Raw genomic sequence first — 20,091 nt, 5'->3', positions numbered from 1 at the left:
TCTTTTGTCACTATGAAAGGCGAAGATAACGAACATTGACCAATCTCATAACTCCTATACGCAATGCAAAATAGATGGTCAGGCAAACACAGAGCCCTGGATACACCAGAGATGGGATCATGTGCCCTGGATGAACAAGCATCCCCTGTCGATCCGTCACACGCGCCACGAGCCACATATCCTGATCAGGCAAACGGAACCATCCGCAGTCAAAATCAGTGTGTCAAGAACGGCCTAACAATCGATATGAAACATGCCAGACAGTATTTGACCCAATGATAGGTTGCATTGACGAACTAGATCGTTATAACGACAATATAACTTACGAAATGCTGACTTCAATCGAGACTAATATTAAATAAAACTAAGAGAACGAACGGTGATCAATCCCATAGCTCTTAAGAGAAGCTGTCAGTAATCATGGAGAAGTTTTTGAAAAGTGCAAAAAAAATATTGAAAAATTCTACAATTTTAACCAGCGTTATTGATACAATCATTCAAAACGCATGTGTAAGTCACTTAAACTCAAATAACACAGAGTTATTGATCACTTTGTTGTTACCATGGTGACAAGGACAAAGTCCTTGAAAAAACAGTGAAATGTACCTCTTTAAAGTCCAAAATAAATACAATTAAAACAATAAGATGCATATTTTTTTAGTTTAAGGTAAATGAAAAAGGCTTATATAAATTTTTGTTGAAATAAGAAAGTTAAATATCTCAACAAAAAATGGTTGCCATGGCAACCAACATACCTTGCATTGTATACAGTCAAAAATTCAATAAAACAATAGAATTTTGAGCTATTTTTTTTCCAGAAACGCAACACAATCGTGCAAGGTCTTTCATATAGAAAGAAATAACAAATGTTATATTTTTATTCAAAAAAAATAATAAATAAATAAAATCAGTTAAACAACTTTTAGTTTTTTGTTACTGACCTTACCAAAAACACCAATTGTTTTCATGTTCAGCTACATTTTCGAAAATCTATGTAATTACTAGGCTAATGATCTAATCTACGTCAAGAACATTTGCCTTCTGTGTGCATCAATTACTTTCTAATGACATGCTAAATTCTATTGGACCTTGAAATGACCTTATCCTACAATCTCAAGGTCACATACATTAACCAATGACCTTCATATTTAATCAGTTGACCTAAACTGCATTTGGATTTAATTTAAACTTGTATGTATCTTTATCTACTAACGAAGCTGTGCATTTTTTTAAAATCACATATTGCTTTGGTTTAAATATATTATAGTTGATATATGATTGCACCCATGACAAAAGGTCTTTATGGCATATTCAAGAGAACAAAGAAATAACGTCAAAAAGATTTGACGTTGCATAGGCCTAGCGCCATTACGTAAAGATGCATATCCTCATGTACACGCACATGATTCAAAACCACGTGTTAGATTTAGGCTAGTATGCACGTTTTAAACCAAAACAAAAAACAAAAAAAAACAATAGGTTTAGATAAAATATTAATAGAATTTCTGATATTTAATTTTAAGAATCTGAATGTTCTGCGTCGGTTTCTTTCGGCAGCGGACCGGCAAAAATAAAACATGTAGGTAACAGCAGATATAGCAGCGCAAATCCATGAAGGTTCATCTAATATTGTGTTTATTTCTTTGAACAATCAATCCCGAATGAATCTGAGGTAAAAAAAAAAATCATAATTTTTAAGACAAAAGTTGAATCCACTTTCTAAATATTCATGATCCGCCTCGGCTGCGTCAATGTTTACACTGTCAAGTCGATGTTAAACAGACGATTTGTGATACATCCCCCAATTTATTAGGTTATACCCTATCATTATTGATTATACATAATTTACAGACTAGTAAATAGTCATGAAAAACTTAAATATTTTTGGGTTTAGTAGATTCTGTATGAAAAAGCTGTGCGTCTGGTAATCCTATTTATAAATCCAAGAGAGATAACTCTGAGACAATAACTTAGTTACTGAGGTACCCCAAAGGAAAATGAAAGGTGTTAATTTAACCAAATATGAAAAGTTCACTTGCTAGTCACATGTTTATTAAACAATTATTACCAGATGCAAATATATCACATTAGACAGCAGATTTGAAGTCAAATTGTGCAATCTTTGTAACATGATATGTAGGATTTATATCGTTTTCCGGTTTTATAAATTCATCTGTAGCCGACATTAGGGGTCTTCGGAAGATGAATACGTTATTAACACATTTACAGTCATTAGTCTAAATTTGAGAGTTTCTGACACATATTAGGCCTATAATTTTCCAGGGGGGGGGGGGGGGGGGCAGCAGGAGGGGGTGTTCGGGATAAAAATAAATAAAAAAACGCACAGGAATTTCGAATGATTATTGACAAGCAATCAAAATCAAAAATAAATAAATAAAAAGACCCCAAATGCAAGGCTATAAGAATTGAAACCTAAATAGTGGTGTCATTCCCTAACTTCGAATGCAAAATCTTAGGGGGGGGGGGGGGGTAAGTAAAAACAAAGACAAAATTAACGTATCAAAAATACGACACCTTCCCCTCCCCACCTCCATCCTGTTTCTACGTGCCTGGTTTTAAGAGCATAATTTAGGAAACATTGATTATGATATCGAAAACAAATGCTCACTGAAAAAAGAGAAATTTATTTTTTGATACATACATGTAAGATGTTGGAATAAGTAGGCCTCAAGTATTTCTATATCGAAATCTCTATGAAGTGTATTGTTTTATTACAATTAAAATATGGATGTGGTCTAAAATACACGAATTACAGAATTTGTAATTTGTAATTGGAAAACGTGTGTGCTATACTCATAGCCAAATAATGATATAGGAATGGGGTATTTGTTAGAGAATCTACCAACAAAATACCACCCCTTCTCCCTTCTCATCAGAACAACAATCCACATCATTACGTATACAATAGTTTGAAATAGGAATTGCATTATAATAGAAATTACATTTACCATTTGATAGAAGATAAATTATTTCAGTGAGAATGAAATACGTTGAAAACACAAAAATTGCGTCACAATGCATGTTGATTATGCAAGGTGAAGATAACGAACAGTGATCAATCTCATAACTCCTACAAACAGTACAAAATAGATAGTTGTGCAAACACCAGAGGTGGGATCAGGTGCCTAGGAGGAGTAAGCATCCCCTGTATGACGCAACATGAGGTGATAGTGTGACGTCAGCATTGATTCTGATTGAGTGTAGAAAATGATTTAGATATTCTTTGTTTTTTTTTTAAGAGAAACAAGTGTTCTATACTAGACATTCCTGGAATCTTATTTACCGGTGTTTACTATTGATTTACTAGATCTATCTGTCATTGGGACAGTTTGTATGAATTTGGAATAATTACATTGATTTTAACTTCACTATTAACTAACATATCAAATTTAATTTACAGAAAAATAGTGTTGAGTTTTGAGGGGTTTTACAAAAAAGGGTAAATTGTTTAACTGTTTTTATTTACTATATTGGTAGTATAAATAACTGTCTTAAAACGGCATGTAGAATTAATGTCAGCCCTGCTGCGTTTCAGAGAAAATAGTGTCTGAAAAGAAGTCATAAATGCTCTTTTTGTTACCTTAATTTATGACTTATTTTTAAGAATAATCAAGAAAATATACATTTTTTCAATCACAAGTACAATAATCTAAGTGCTTTTTGAATTTCCATTCAATGTACATTGTTGAGAAATTGTTTTATTAGAAATAGTTGTGAAAAGATTAAAAACCCAACTTTTTTAATATTGATTATTACCATACACAAAAATGTGAGAGTTTCATTTAAATTTGTGATATTTGCACTTTCCACTTTTAAAAAAACCCCATTCTGAATGGTTACTGACAGCTTCTCTTAAAAACAACAAACATTAGAGAGTTGGGCAAACTGGGACCCCTGGATATACCAGGGATGGGCCAAGGTGTCTAAGAGAAGTAAGCATCCCGCGCCCACTGGTCACACCAGCATGCACCATATATCCTCAGGTAAACGGAGTTATCCGTGGTCAAAATCAATGTGCCAAGAACGACCGAACAATCGGTTTGAAACATATCAAAGAGATTTGATAGGTTGTATCTGATCATAAGCAGAATAAGCTCTTGTGCATCGAATAATTTAAGAAATATACACCTCTTATGCATATAATAATGGGATATTGCTACATAAATATGAGAAGTTGATCATGGCGAAGCTGAAATCATCCGTTTGTCATAACATTGAGTAGTTAGTTTGCCATTAATATTCACTTTCAATAAACGATTTAAGTATGGATCAGAAGTGGACGACTTTGTGGTGTCTTTCATTTCGAGTTCACAGGAATTAATGGATGCCATTTCTAAGACGGATTTATTGAATATAAATCTGAGGAACGATCCCACTCTACCTATGGATGATTTTCCTATCAACATTATTACATTTCAAGTGTATCCTTCACAGGACGAAACTATCTCGTTTGATAAAATTTCACTGAAAAAGCTCTACCATTCCTTTCAGTCGACTGAACGACATAATCATATCCTATATTTAACATTAAAATGATGGTAAACATGTACACAAGGTTTGAAAAATTCAGCATCAGTAGTGTACCCACGCAAAGCACAGTACAGTCCTACTTCACTAGATGTGTCCAAAATATTGTGTATCTTAAGACCTTAAATCAAATTTTAAAATGTTGAGTTTACGTGGAATGTTTTAATGTTTGATCAACAGCAATGTTAACAGTTCATGTAGTGTACCGATAAGAAGATTTTAAATTGAATTTGTAAGTTGTGGTCAATGCAAAAGTAAAGGTGGTTTCATGGGAAAATATGTGGTAAAGTAAGCTTTCGGTATATTAAACATGTTACGAAACTATATAACATTTGTTTTGAGTCATATGTGTCCGTAAGAGTCAAGTCAGTAAGCATCAAACATTTGTTTTGAAAAATGTGGAAAGTGGTGTAAAAATGATTATTGGTGAAACTCGTATGAATTGTTCATGATACATTGTGGAATTAAATATTCAACAAAAAAAATAATTTACGTATTGTTACCATGGAAACCACATGCCTTTTCGACAAAATATGATATATTGAAGTAGATCACTAGAATTTATCTTCATCCATACACATATTTATTGTTGGTTATCTTGATACTCTTATGATTGAATTCTTTATTCGGATATACAGTAATTTATTGTAATCAATATTGATAAATAAAATTCATCTTGCCCTTTGATAATTATGTTGGTTTTCCGGGGCTGATATTGCTTTAAAAAGCAGTAAATTTGATAGAATTCTTAAAAAAAAAATCTACAACCATGTCAAGGTGTATTAGCATATTTTATATTTGATATGGCATTTGTTCCACAATTATCAAGAAATAAATTCGTTGGTAACTTACACGTTGATAAAGAAAAGGTAGTTTATTTCCTTGATATGTTGCCAGCTTTACTGTCAAATCACTTTTCATTGAAAACTCTTCAGATTCAGCAGGTAAAAGAATATGATTTTGAAATCTTAAATCTTCTTCATTTATTAGCATTTTTGGGGTTTGTTATGGAAACTTGGAAACTATGACAGATTACTTACATTCAAATATTTTTTTTTTCTATTGATAAATTCATTAATGAATTTAAGAATACAGCTAAATCAGACCTACTTTATTTCACAATAACGGTTATGAGTAGTAAAATAAGATTGAAGTGAACTATCGGGTTATTTTGTAATGAAAAACCCCCACACCATTTACCTCTATTTGAAATGTACGAAAGATCTATAGTAAATTCACATAAGATCTAAAACTTCATAATTATTTCGGATTTCAAACATTTCGGTTGAGCATCACTGAAGAGACATTATTTGTCGAAATGCGCATCTGGTGTATCAAAATTGGTACCGTATAAGTTTTACATAATGTAGTAGAGGAGAAATGTGAGTAGTTTTGGAAGGGAGTACAATTACAAATAACGTGGCAGTTAACCTAAAGGTGTCATTTAATACGATGAGTGCAGGTACATATGTACATATGCAATCTTTTCCCAGGGGAGTTGTCACCACATGCTATTCTCTCAGTCCATTCTTGCAAAAATTACTTAATATTTTACATCTGGAAACGCATAGTATACTTAGGCAAACATATCTGTTTTCTATCAGTCTGAGGCGGGATGGGGTGGTTCTTCCCCTTCTCTTTAAATGTGCGACTAGCATAGCCTCTATTAATGAAATAAATGTGCTTAGGGGAAAAGAAGTACTGTTATGAAGAGCATACAATATAATAAAACAATATTCATATAGAGTCATTAAGGCGGCGTTATCCTTGATATAATGTAATAATCCTTTTCATTTAATGTAGCGCTGACATATTCTTAAGAAGAATATCACATTGTACAGAAACCTTATCTCTGATCCTGTAAATAAAATATTTAATACATATTCTGAATTTCCTAATACTACTGTCTTTTACCACGGCACACAGGGCACATAGCATGTACCTACCACATTTTATTTGGTACACATGTTAAGTGTGAAGCCATGCTATTATGCCTATGTCCTATTTTTCATCCTACTCGGTTAACATGTTTGTAAAATATGTATTCGGTAGGCCAGGAAATTATTCACAGAAGAATAAAGACAATGTATTAATTGAAGTACATATCCCCATTGCCACTGAGAGTCCAAAGAAAGATAGTATATACAAATATTGTAAATATGGGTGTTCTGTAAGAGTTGATAACTATTTGGATTCAATTTTAAGCATTACGGTTAAACTGATTGGTGTTTGAAAAGCAATGATTTTGTCATTTTTTAAAGTCTGAAAATTTGTCATCTCTATATAGGATCCTCTTTAGGACAGTTGCAAAATTAGGTATGGGTTGGGTGAGAGGGGGAGACAAACTAATTACTTTTAACTGGTAGATATATTTTCCTCCCAATAATATGAAACTGTCCGATTATTCTCAATATCATTTCCAAACAAAAAAAAAGGATAGTTCAGGTGGCACTGAAATGATCCTGAACACGTTATAATTATGATATCTGAACACTATATAAAAAATATGTTATTCAAATGTAGGTGAATTTCCCATTTAACAATAAGTAAAAATAAATAAATATGTGATATCATAAATTTTGCAATTAATCGGTTTCCCCCCATGGCTTAAAATGTTTTGAAATACAAACTTCACATACTTTTGAAACTTTCATAGCTTTTCTCTACTTAGTTTGCCAAACATTTTTATTTTTAGAGATATAGATGTAAACTATAGATTTCATTTTTCCAAGGATTACTCTAGGCTTTAATTATATAGCAATAAACTCCTGCTATTTTTGAAAATAAGTGTTAAAATTTATGTTTTTATCCGTTGTCATGGCAACAATTACTTTAGAAAATTTGAACGTTTGTAATTTTCAAAAATGGGTAAAACCATTCTGAAACTAAATGAAGTAGACAACATAACATAGATTATTTACTTATAGGAAATAAATTCCCCTAAAGTAGCTAAAAGTTATTGATTTTCACTAGAAATTGTGCACTTGTTGCTTAGTAAATGAATGTCATTGGATACCCAACCAGTAAAGCGTCCAAAATCATTTTTAGGTTTGTTTCTGTATTAAGTGGGATAAAATCAAATAGGGGATGCTTCCTGATCCTAGGCACCTGATCCCACCCCTGTTGTGTTTATCCAACTATTAACTTCGTATTGCTTATAGGAGTTATGAGATTGATCACTGTTCGTTATATTCGGCTTTCATATACCTCACTGGCGTTTGAAAAACTAAAATTTTGACTTTCCATGAAATGAATGATGTCGATTTTTGCTCTGAAGTTGGATAGTACAACAGTTTTGTTTATTTTCATAATCTTTGCATTACCAGTACTCTTTTAATTGGTAGACGGAAATGTCTATGAAGTGTAAATATGTGTATTAGGTTTGATTATACTAGATTTGCTGCTTTATTTTGTTTTAAAGTGTAGAAAATTGCACAAGCACGTTTAATCGATAATTTTGAGAAAAAAAAACCCAATGAATTTTTTTTCAATAAGGATGTCGTGGAGACAATGCAAGTATATGTTAAAGCTAATGTTTATACACATTGTTTGCTATGATTTACAAAGTGCTGACAAACGCGCGGACAAACAGACGGCTGTTACGTATCATAATATAACCCACCTATGAGAGTCGTATAAATGAGTTATCATCAAACCATTAAAATCCAAACATTAATCGGTTAAAGAAAATCTGAACTTTGTAACGTATATCGATTTAACATGTAGACAGTGCTACCGTTCGAACAATGTCACATATACATATGAACGGATTCAGAAAATTGTCCCCGTGCAAGTGTATTCCATTGTAGGTATTTCAAGGTATGGACTAACATATACCTGCAATATTGTAAAACGGAAGTGTCTACCAATAGGTAAATATATATTTTGACTATCTAGCCTATAAGTGGTAGGTGTGAACCCTATGTATGCGTGTCTGACATAACCTCTCATAATGGAACTATGATATTTGATTTAAAGGAATACGAGGGCGTTCTGTATTGAACTGAAAAATCACAGATTAGGATAAATGAAAACTCCTCAAAACTCTCTATTTCATGTCAAGGGGTGATAATCCTGAATTCCATAAATCTGAATACGCCATAGAGGTTTGCAAAGTTTGATGACATCGCAGGAAGGTGGAATTACTTTAACTTTAAATCAATGTATATGGTACTATAATATTTTATGCATGTACGTGTACAATGTTAAATGGACAGGAACTCTAGTGTATATGTAGAAAAATATGTAAGGATTATATTTCAGTAGTTGACTTACCCTCGTTTTCCGTCCATTGGTATTTATCATTTGTAGCATTGCATATTAAACATTCATTTGTGGAGCTATTTTCCATCGGACGAACGCATGCGCTGTCAATGTAGCAAAACTCATCCTGTAAGGAAAGATGTCAAACATAGAATTAAAATTTCTATTCAAAACGTTTTGATTTCGTTAGCTAGTAGATTACAAGATATATATATATATATATATATATATATATAGAGAGAGAGAGAGAGAGAGAGAGAGAGAGAGAGAGATCCGTAGACCTCAGTTGTGGTTCTAGTCCTTATCCCATTTAGTTAAGATTATTTATAGATGCATTTTCTATTTGAATGTTAAAACCGGAAATGTTTCGTGTTACATGTACTGGTATCATTCAATAAAACAACAGATGTCATTCTTAGTTAACAAATTCTCAATCGAGTTCGGTATACGAGTTTGAATTTCTGACATCCGGTGGCAGATTGGAGGTAGATTCAAATGTAATTATGTATTCAATTATGTTTTCCTTGCACGCTATACCTCAATAAACTGTTCCGTCTAATAAACAATCACGATGTAGATTTAAAATGGTATGGCCTGTTCATTAATGATACCGAAATTTGCAGGCGCAAATTCCAAAATGGCGTGTTCGTTGACGGTAAAGCCCTCATGTTTTACGTAAGAATTTTGATATTTGCTTATGGAATTTTGTAGAACGTACATGGTATGTCTCTGCGATGAATAAAGAAAACGCATGTATGATAGGACTCTGAAGACAAAGAGTGATAGGACTGTCCACGTTACAGAGTTACACTCTTATGCCTTTTGAGTGAGAATGCGCATTACGAAAATAATTTTTATTTGCACCAGCCTCTTATGAATAAGCTCTCTGCTTTGTGATGCTTTAATCACAATTTTTCATTCCCGGTGTAGGAGTGCATTTCAATATGACTAATTCTAACACAAATAGCACACCTAAATATTATGTTATCAAACACAGATGTTTTATTCCTTTATTAGCTATCAGTGGGTTCTTCCTGGTTGTGTATTTCACGCCGTTTTGGCATTATTTCACCCATTTTACTTCGGTTAACTAAATATAGTGTGAACTGATTTAAATATTATTTTTGTTTTTTAACGGATCCCAATAAGTCTACCCTTTTTCAAAAATCATATGGTTCCCAAGGATTAGAAACGTAAAAACTCGCTCTACCCCATAAGTCAGTGACCGGAGATGATTGAATCAAATTATTTTGATAACATTTGTAGTCGCTAGCCTCTTTTAGCCAATCTGATGTGAATTTTTATACCAGAAGTGGGATCAGGTGATGGGGAGGGGTAATGATCCCCTTCTGTAATTAACTTGTATTATCATTTACACGTACCTTAAAAATAAAAGTATATTTAATATCTTTTACGGCGAGTTACATTATCTAAATGAAAGGTTTCATAATTTACCTTTAAGGTGAAAAAGACATCTCCAGACTGATTATGATACTCCTGACATTGAGACTGATAAATGATGACGTTGTATGTTTCTGTAAAACGAACTCCGTCGTTAGAGATGTTGAACTTGATCTCAGTGGTCCAGGTACCAGAAATGTTGACAGGAAGGGGACAATAACCCTCAAACAAAGTCCTCTCCTCCAGGGGAAGTTGCATTTGTTCTTCTTGTACCGTGGTTTCGTTTACATCAACCTAATGATAGTACATTTAAAAAATATTCTTGGCCAACACGCAAGATTATGTGAACGTTTTTGATAATAAGAGGAGCAAGGTAATGTCCTGTGTTTCTCTACAATCCATCCTGATATGTGTTTCCAAGTAGTAAGCATTTCCCATTTCATCTAATGCTACTAGATATGTAATCAAGCGACATATGAATTTAACATGAAATGATACTACGTTTGCTATATATATATATATATATGTATATATATTAGGCTGGTTTATAAAGGGACATGTAATTCCAGAACATTCTGTTTGTAGATGTTTTGTTGTATAATTCAAATGATTCCTTTACTAGCCGAACAATAAAATCATGTATCTGTATTTATATGGTTGTAGTTATGTTAGGCCAAGGGATGGAAAATCGGGCCCTATAGTTTTGCTCTGCCTATCGTTTTGCTGAAAACAATAACATTATTGATAACGATTGTTTGGTGAGTGATAGGGATATCGTTTTTCATATGTACATTCTTGTTGCAATACCTTCCATTTGATACCAAAGTGAATAATTATAAACAATATATGACGCGTTTGGCCCATCTTATGATCTGAATTTCCAAGTGAGGTTGATAACAAATTGGGGTACCCTTTCCTGTTCTACATGACTTTGCATTTGATTCTGCTTAGTGATGTGCTTTCGGAGAGAAGAAAACTTTTGAAAAATGTCAATGTTCTGCAGTGTATACTCCCATTTCAGATCCCTGGGTTTAAGAACTCTTCCAATTTACCCCCCCCCCCTATTTTTAAAGACTTCCTCATACCAAATTCACAAACGAATACAATTAGCATTAGGTCCCCTGAGTACCAAGGGTAACCGAGAAATTTGGTAAAAAAATGTTGTAAGGGAGAATTTCTCGAATAAGTCTTAGAAGAAAATATATACATACTTAGTTACAAACAGACACGGGACATGTGGTGATCGATAGGTAAAGTAAGGTATGCTCTAACCCTTACAGATAAGTACTTTTATTGAATCTCATTCACACCTGATGCACACTAATGTAACAGTTGGAGTCCATGTTCTCAAAGAAGTATTTCCCCATGATGGTGGCCTCGTTACATGATGATGTGGACAGATCACACAGACCAGAGCTGGGTACGTCAGTTATTGTGGGGGGTCCCAGTAAATCAAACGAACAATCACTTCCGCCGTACCCGCTGTAACACGTGCAGTTTCCTTTAATAAAGAAGATATCTAAACTATGTGTGTTGCATGTAGAATCTTCTTGTATACATTGTTTGTGTTTATAACTAGCGTCAGGGAATAAACATTGGTTACAGCTTAGAAACATAATGAAGATGATCATAAGATATAAATATTCTTTCCCTTTTTCAATGAATTACAACGAATTGTATTTCTGATTTCTTTTTCGATACTGAATTGCAATGAAACTACAGGTTATCCAATATACTATGAAATCATTTAAATTCATTATTACCAATTTTTAGGCAATGAAATTTTAGTTTTGCAAAGACGCAATTTCATGCATCAAGATATTCGATAAATTCTGCATTTCATTCTGGTTTGAAATCCATACGATTCTACCCATTAGAGTAGAGTCCCAAAATGTTTTGAATCTATAATTAATTGGAAATGCTATAGTAACTTGGGCAATAGGAAGCTGGTATTTACCGCCTTCACAAGTTCCGTGACTGCTGCAGTTGTTGGGACAGATGTTTTCTATTGTGTAAGTGACCTCGGGTTCGGATTCTTGAAGTGTCGCATTAAGAAGAACAAACGCTGAACACTGTTGGAGAGCGGCTTCCACGTGAATCTGGGTAAGGTTATCATCGCCTGTCATCTGATGAAAAGTGAAGATAAGAAACATTGATCAATCTCATAAATCATATAAGGGAAACATAGAGTTAAGCGAACACGGATCCCTGTATATACCAGAGGTGGGGTCAGGTGCCTAGGATGAGTAACCATCCCCTGTCGACCGGTCACACTCTCAGTGATATCATAATATCATATTGCTTGTCATATACGTATCTTAGTGTCTCCATGACTGTATTTCAGTCCTTGAGTATTGGGAAAGAGTTCCATCCCATTCACGTTTATCCCGTGGACACCTGGTTTAGAATTGGTCTTCAGTATCCCCTTGTTTGTCGTAAGAGACGACTAAATGGGAGTGTCCTTCGGATGAGACCGCAAAAACCGAGGTCCCATGACGCAGCAGTTGTGGCACGATAAAGATCCCTCCCTGCTGAATGGCCATACGCGCCGAGGATAGGCCTATATTTTTCAGCCGACCACCAGCCGTGGTGACGTCTCCATTTGAGTGAAATATAATCGAAAGGGAGGTAAAACAATATACAATGAATCAATAATTTACATTATTTCCTTTTGGACTAGTGAAATTCCCCACATCATATACATTATCATTGCACCCATGTGGAAATGCAGTACCTAGGGTCCTGATCTAATGTTCTTCCCGTTGTCTACGAAAAAAGGTACTTAATGTTGGATAGTTTGTGTGATGGTATTTTCCCAAACTCCTTAACTTCATGGACACGATGAATTAAAATGCTTGTAAAGAAGTTTGAAGGGTTTGGTACAGAAACTGCATCAGACGAGTTTACTACTATTTGGATTTTCTAGTGATCAGTGCATCACAAATTATGCATTTTTACAAAACAGTTTGAGATCGAACATAGGGATATGAAAAGGAATCCTCAAAAATATCTCTTAAAGGAACATAACAGTATTTAATTTGGGTATAAGCAATTGTGTTTCTGTACCAAAGCCGACAATTTGACGATTGTACATAGGATAATTTTTTGATATCTCGAAGAATTATACGAGGGATATCAATCGAAATGTTGGCGCCTTCGTTCCTAATAAATCCCGCAGAGGCATATGCCCCTCTCCCTTTTCATATTTAGATATTAATGGGGCGTTTAGCGCAAGTGGAATATCATAAAAATATATTCTGAAATGAATTATAATATCTCGTACGTAATATAATTATGATTATCACTTCGGACACGCCGATCACCATTCCATGCTTCGCTTGGTCCGACGATCACATTGTATACATGATATATTGTTGAGGGAATTTGTCACTCATATTTAGACGTCACTAATTTAAGGTGAAGTATCACACATTTACACGTATGATTAGAGCACAAGGCCGTAGCACTTAGGACTCTTGAACGTGCCAATGTGTCCTCTACTTTAAGGTCATGTCCAAAACACTCTTGATTTTCACTTCATATTCCCGAGGATGTATCAGAGCAACAAATCTGATTTAGATTAAGCAACGAGTTCTCAAGTTAATGAGTAGACAATAGCTCAAAATATGCAGAATGATCTTGAAACCTTAAAGTATATACATGTATATGAGAACGAACAAGTGCATTAAGTTTGATGTTTGTCACCAGTATTCTATCGTATTCAAGAGAGTATAGATGTAAACATGGTTTTAATAAAAAAAAAAATGTAATTGGAAGTGCATATACCTTGATATCTTCGATACAATTAGACACGGTGACATTACTAAGGTCTGTTACGTGCTGTTGACATAAGCTGTACTCCGATGATTCCTGGAAAGCCTGCATACAAACCGCTTCTGCGTACTCCGTTGTCTGCACGAAAGTGATGTTTCTTGTCTAAACAAATGTAAATGTATATTACTTTGTGATAAGAGAGAAACATTGAGAGCAATATTTTACAATGGGCATGTACAATGTTTCAATAAATATGGATAAAGGAAACGCACTTCTGAAAGATCTGCTCCAGACACGTCTCTTTTCCGCCTCCTGTTTTTCACGAGGTGAACGTTACAGGTATATTGCTTTCCTCGGTTTGAACTACATGGTGTAAATGTACTGTAAGAACACTCGGTTTTACCGTCGTCGGTACATGTGCACTGAGGGACCAGAATGGTAGATATAGACTTCAGACTGCTGAAGACCGAACTGTCCCCAGTAAAGAGGTTCTCACTGTCCTGTATCCTGTTCAAATAGTATGCAAATATTTATGTTCATTTCTATTCAGTAAACTAAAACTGTTGGCTGATATCTTTATAAATAATTGTCCATTTTATACTGATTTTGACTTTGGATTACGTGGTTACCAGATCAGGACATAGGGTTCACTGTGGATGTGGTTGCACATAGGGTATTCCCTACTCATTTCAGACAGCTGATCTACCTCTGCTGTTTTAGGAGTCGTGTTTGTTATGTTATAAACTTTGTAAACTTATTAGGATTATGATTTTCATTACTATTCGAAATATAAGATTGATGAATATTTGTTATTATCAACTTTTGTAGAAATGCGTTTACTAAACATAATTATGATTATCTATATCCATAATTAATGAAGTCACTAATGTATTCCAAGGAACGCTTGCAATGGCCCCCGGAAAACCTAAATATAAAAATCTAATAACTAAGGTATGCAAGGTATCAATGCAAGGTTAAGATAACGAACAGTGATCAATCTCATAACTCCTACAAGCAATACAAAATAGATAGTTGGGCAAACACGGACCCCTGGATACACCAGAGGTGGGATCAGGTGCCTAGGAGGAGTAAGCATCCCATGTTGACCGGTCACACCCGCCGTGAGCCCCATATCCTGATCAGGTAAATATATATACATTGGTATAGACAGGGGATGCTTACTTCTCCTAGACACCTGATCCCACCCCTGATGTGTTCAGGGATCCGTGTTTGCCCAACTATATATTATGTATTACATATAGGAGTTATGAGATTGATCACTGTTCTTATCTTCACATTTCATTGAATACCTTGGTTCCCAATTACAGGCAATGAAATGTATGAAGCGTACTTGATAAACTTTGACATTTGATTTTTTGCTTGACAATACAAACCTCCATGAATTTGAAAAATCATTGGGATATATGATGCTTATGTCGTCAGTGATGTTGCTGTCTCTTCTTTTGAAGTCATTGTCTTTTACTCCGTCAAAATATCCACACAAACCGTCAGCTTTTCCAACATCCGGGGCAGACGGCAGAATTTCTAGGTCAATGTTGTAGTGCCCACTCCATTCCATGATATATATTGAAAGGGTTGTACCAGTGGGAAAATATACCTTAAAATGGAATTAATGAATATTATCAATGACAAATCGTTAAGTACATCAGTTTAAGACACACAGAAAGCTCTATTATATTACATATACGTAATCATTTTACATCCGTTGACGCCTTCATATATTAGGAATATCCTCGAAGGAACGTAAAATAACATATTCTATCGTGTTCCTGATTATGGCGACTCTGTACTGACAGATGACGTCAGATTAGTCGAGATCAGCGTGTGGTCCAAAAACTCATATCACATATTAGACCGGCGTAGAAAGAGGCATATCAATCCGTAAAATACAAAGTAACAATCAACATTATCACATAGTGATTCAATGTATCAAAGTTATCCTGTAGGAAATACATGTCGAAGACTTTGCATGCATCAAAGATTGTCCATTAAAATAAAGCACTTTCGGTGTATTACTAGTAATTTCAATAAAATACACAAATATCGAATAGAAACCGTTTCAAAAGTGTCATATCACCAATCACATGTATTATGATCGGTGACATGTCATCTGTAAAAACGGTTTCTATGCAAGATTAATGTATTCCATTGAAATGAATACACTCTGAAGTTACGTATTTTATCAAACCACATCCGAATTAATGGAATCGAACATTCATAGATACAATGGGGTGCCGGGATCCCGTCCACAAACATATGTGCCCTGTGCAGGGCTAGCCTAAATGTTCGTTCAATGTCACAGCAATATGCATCCGCAGCGATCTTAAACCCAGTCCCGCAGAAGTTTAACGATCACTTTAAAAACAACAATAGCCGTTTAGGAATCCAGTACAGGTACAAGTACATTAACTAATATTCATCAGACCCATTGACAGGGATATTAAATGGGTCTGAAACTAAAGCATTGTCTTTGAAGAGATTCATTATTTGAAAGAGTGGTTAGAGTATAAGTGCGTTTACCAAAAGTAGATTTAATGCCAAGTTCGTTTTAAAAAAAACGGGATAATAATGAACCTTACAAACAAAGACAATGTCGTTACATTAAGTGTTGTCATAATATTTGCTCCCCAGAAAGGAAACTGAAAGGTGGACAACTTTCAGATTGAATTTCTCCAAAGACCTCTAGCTTTCACACCCGATGACGAGAGTTTGACTATATAAATGTCACTACCTGTTTTAACGATTAAGGTCTAGGCAGGGGTTCGAACATCGACCTTCCGCATGCGGGATGAACGATCTACCTCTAGACTACCACGGTGGTCTATATAATTATTGTGGTAATTCCCTTCTACAATCGGTCGCGGTTTTTCAATAAGGCTGACAGCTTGAACCTCCACCGTTTTAAAATGACAGTGTTGTGCAGATAACCCTGAAGTGTCGGAGATTATGTACCAATATTTTAATTTTATGAATTTGGGATCCCTTGGAAATAGGTACCTGTGTGTACTTCACACTAGATGACGTCGCAATATAAACATGGTCATTACATACAGGTCTATACATGTAGTTGTATCGCGGGGAAAATGCCGAAATAGTTTTCTTTACTACCGCGTTCTAGAATCAAGCAGTGTATGTGTAAATCTGCTTTTCTAATGAGACGTTTTATTTGTTCTTTTGATGTAAATCTCCAATTTTTCGTATGCGCTACTATGATCGTTATATCATATTGTGATCTTGAAATCGCCCTTAATCTCCATAAACCATTAGAGTAATAAAGTCAATCGTATGTAAATAACGCACCGGCGCAAATGAAAGGTGATGATTGTTTGCTGCTATTTTGTATGAAGCAGGAGATGAAACATGCATATCGGTGAGGCTCGAATGGGGAAGGCACAACTACCGATCATTGTTGCAAACTATACCCCCAAATCTCACAATAATCAACGCTTTTGGAAAAACATTAAGGATGTTAGGCATATTTATAATTTTCCCAAACATTTATCGAATAAATATATGTAACTATCGAATATTTCAATTTATGGAATCTTGCACCTGCACCGAAGCCATTTATTTCCAGAACTTTAGAATGTATAACTATCATATAAAACAATACAATTCACGTTCATAAACTGCGATATGTAATCACAACTTCAAATGCTATGGAAGAATCGTATATTTTAAAATAATTTATAAACATTACCTTGTAATGTCTATCATGGACCTTTGTCACTCGAAGAACGTTGTCATCGCATAACTCAAAGTTGATGACGCCACTTCCTCCACACAGATCGATGACAAACACGTCTCTGCCGGATCTAGCCGCCACTGCGCAGACACACCAGGGGCCGCCATATGACGGGAAACATAAGTGAAGTTTGGATTGAATCTATAGAGAAAGGTACAATGCAAGAATGGGATCATTTTTATGCAAAGTCCCATAACGTATTCAGACATAAAATAATCTTTAAAAAGAATATTACCCAACTCTCGTACATCGGCATGTAAAGAAATGTATTCCAAACCCCTTTCACTCTGAAGTCAATATTCATCGATGATGAAGTCAATGCTTACATCTAAATATAAATTAGTCAGAGTGAAAAAAAATCTGTATACATGTACATTATCATACATTGCATTACATTACCCATTGTAATTGATGTTGATTTCTGTAGTTGATAAACTGTCCCGGAATCTGACATTCATAAGATCTGCAAAAAATATTCAGTTTATTTAAAATTACTTTCTATTATTATTTGTATCTTACAATTGATTATTGATATGTTTACTGTAATAATTCATCCCAGCATATACATGTGCCTCTCATATCAGTGTTATGTCATCAAAAACAAGTTGTGTAAATTTTATTCTGTATCCCTGTTGGAATTCCAACATTCTGGCCAGAAGTTTTGCTCTTCGTCATCATGTGCGACTAAAGTTTCTAAACCCTCTTCAAATCCCATAAGATAGTATCAAACGTAAAATGTAGGAATAGCACATTGAACCGAAATACATGTATCCAAATATATATATACCCGTTTTCTGATTGGTTACCTTTTACTTTCGGTTACATAGATACACTACCTACGGTAAAGACCATGACCGTGTAAATTATTTTCACTTTCTTTTGAACACCGGTTGACTCTGGGGTAAGTTGATCGGATTACAGTAGAGCACGATATTTAGCCTTCATCGCTTTAACATTTCAATTTGAGTTACCCTAAATGTTTTACACAGGTTGTCAACTTGAGAGTAAAATAATTTAATTCTGAATAACGATTGCAGTGTCAATGTGTTAAAATGAAGAAAAACCGAATTTAAAAATAAAAACTGAGCGCCAATCGAATTTTATAAAAATCATATGCAATGAATCATATACTTGCATTCGATAATGTTTCGATCATCATTTCAATATAAGCCAAAATGAATATTATGTCAAAATTACCACACGAGATTACAAGATGTATGACTTTTGAAATGTCAGTGGTGATTGTTGCGTACTGTAAAGCTGTTTTCGTCCTTTTTGGTAACGGTCGGTAATTATCACATTGGCAGAAATGGATTACTATAACATTTTGTCAACATTTAAATGATGGACTTTGCCACATCCAAATAATTTTAGTCGAAACTATGTCTGCTCTGGAAGCACGTTTGAACAACTTCACTCACATTGCGTTTGTACTGCATCTGATCTGATATTCCTAGTTCACTTCCAAAGTGACTCCCGTTCATGAATGATGTGAATTATCCAACTGTGCATATTCCTGGCTATCATTATTTACTTTAGTTTACCCGTTTTGTTGCTTCAAATAAATAATTCGTGTTGTTTGATATGGGGGAAGATGTTAATGATGCCTCCGCAATATCTCCGGGGCAGAGTGGTCAGAGCATCGCGCTCAAAATCACACGGCCTATCACCTCTGTCGGCGCGGGTTCGAATCCCGCTCGCGCCGGTAAGTGAGGAAATTTCCCAGTTTACTTTCGGAAGGTCGATGATCTCTTCCAAACTACATTGTATCTAGGTTCTCTCTTCCACCAATAAAAACTGGCCGCCACCAGATAACTGAAAAATCGTTGGGTGTGGAGGAAAACATCAATCAATCAACCATAATACATGTTGGGAGGGGGTGTTCTATAATCGCCCTTTACATTCTGGAAATTTCCCTTTAACCGCCGCGGTGGTCTAGAGGTACAGCGCTTGTCCCGCATGCGGAAGGTCATCATCGATAATGTATTATATTTGAATAGACCGAGAGACCAATCAATCAACTTATATAACAAATGGATATACCCATCCAAATACGGATAAACATGATCTTGGACTGTCCCATTAGTCCGGGTACATCAGTGGTTGGAAGGTATAGGCCCATTGTATCTTTCATTACTTATTAGAGTGTGATTCTAAAAGACAAAAGCTTACTAATTACAAGAAAAAGATATGGGTCATTGTCAGAGATTTTTAAGGGGAGTATGTCCAATGACGTTTTTTGGCCAGTTTTCAAGGAAAAACATGTCATTCTTCTACTTGTATTTTCATGCTTCTCCTTTATAAAAGATAAGTATATGCATTAGGGAAAAAGTTTATCA

General features: G+C 34.8%; 1 protein-coding gene across 1 annotated transcript in view; it reads right to left on the bottom strand.

Annotated features, from left to right (window-relative positions):
- Positions 1–20,091, bottom strand: part of LOC125662456 (uncharacterized) — a 55,929-nt gene that overhangs the window by 3,937 nt on the left and 31,901 nt on the right. The window contains exons 15-23 of the mRNA XM_056147397.1: positions 18,152–18,215; positions 17,708–17,893; positions 15,381–15,604; positions 14,259–14,493; positions 13,999–14,148; positions 12,170–12,338; positions 11,523–11,713; positions 10,267–10,506; positions 8,824–8,938 (exon numbers count right to left, since the gene is read on the bottom strand). Coding sequence (XP_056003372.1) covers positions 8,824–8,938; positions 10,267–10,506; positions 11,523–11,713; positions 12,170–12,338; positions 13,999–14,148; positions 14,259–14,493; positions 15,381–15,604; positions 17,708–17,893; positions 18,152–18,215 — 1,574 coding nt within the window. The remainder of the gene's footprint in view (positions 1–8,823; positions 8,939–10,266; positions 10,507–11,522; positions 11,714–12,169; positions 12,339–13,998; positions 14,149–14,258; positions 14,494–15,380; positions 15,605–17,707; positions 17,894–18,151; positions 18,216–20,091) is intronic.

Source organism: Ostrea edulis, chromosome 8 (genome assembly GCF_947568905.1).
Source record: "Ostrea edulis chromosome 8, xbOstEdul1.1, whole genome shotgun sequence".
In the NCBI taxonomy this organism is placed as follows: Eukaryota; Metazoa; Mollusca; class Bivalvia; order Ostreida; family Ostreidae; genus Ostrea; species Ostrea edulis.
Note: the sequence above shows the minus strand (reverse complement) of the source record. Positions and strands in the feature narration are given on the sequence as shown.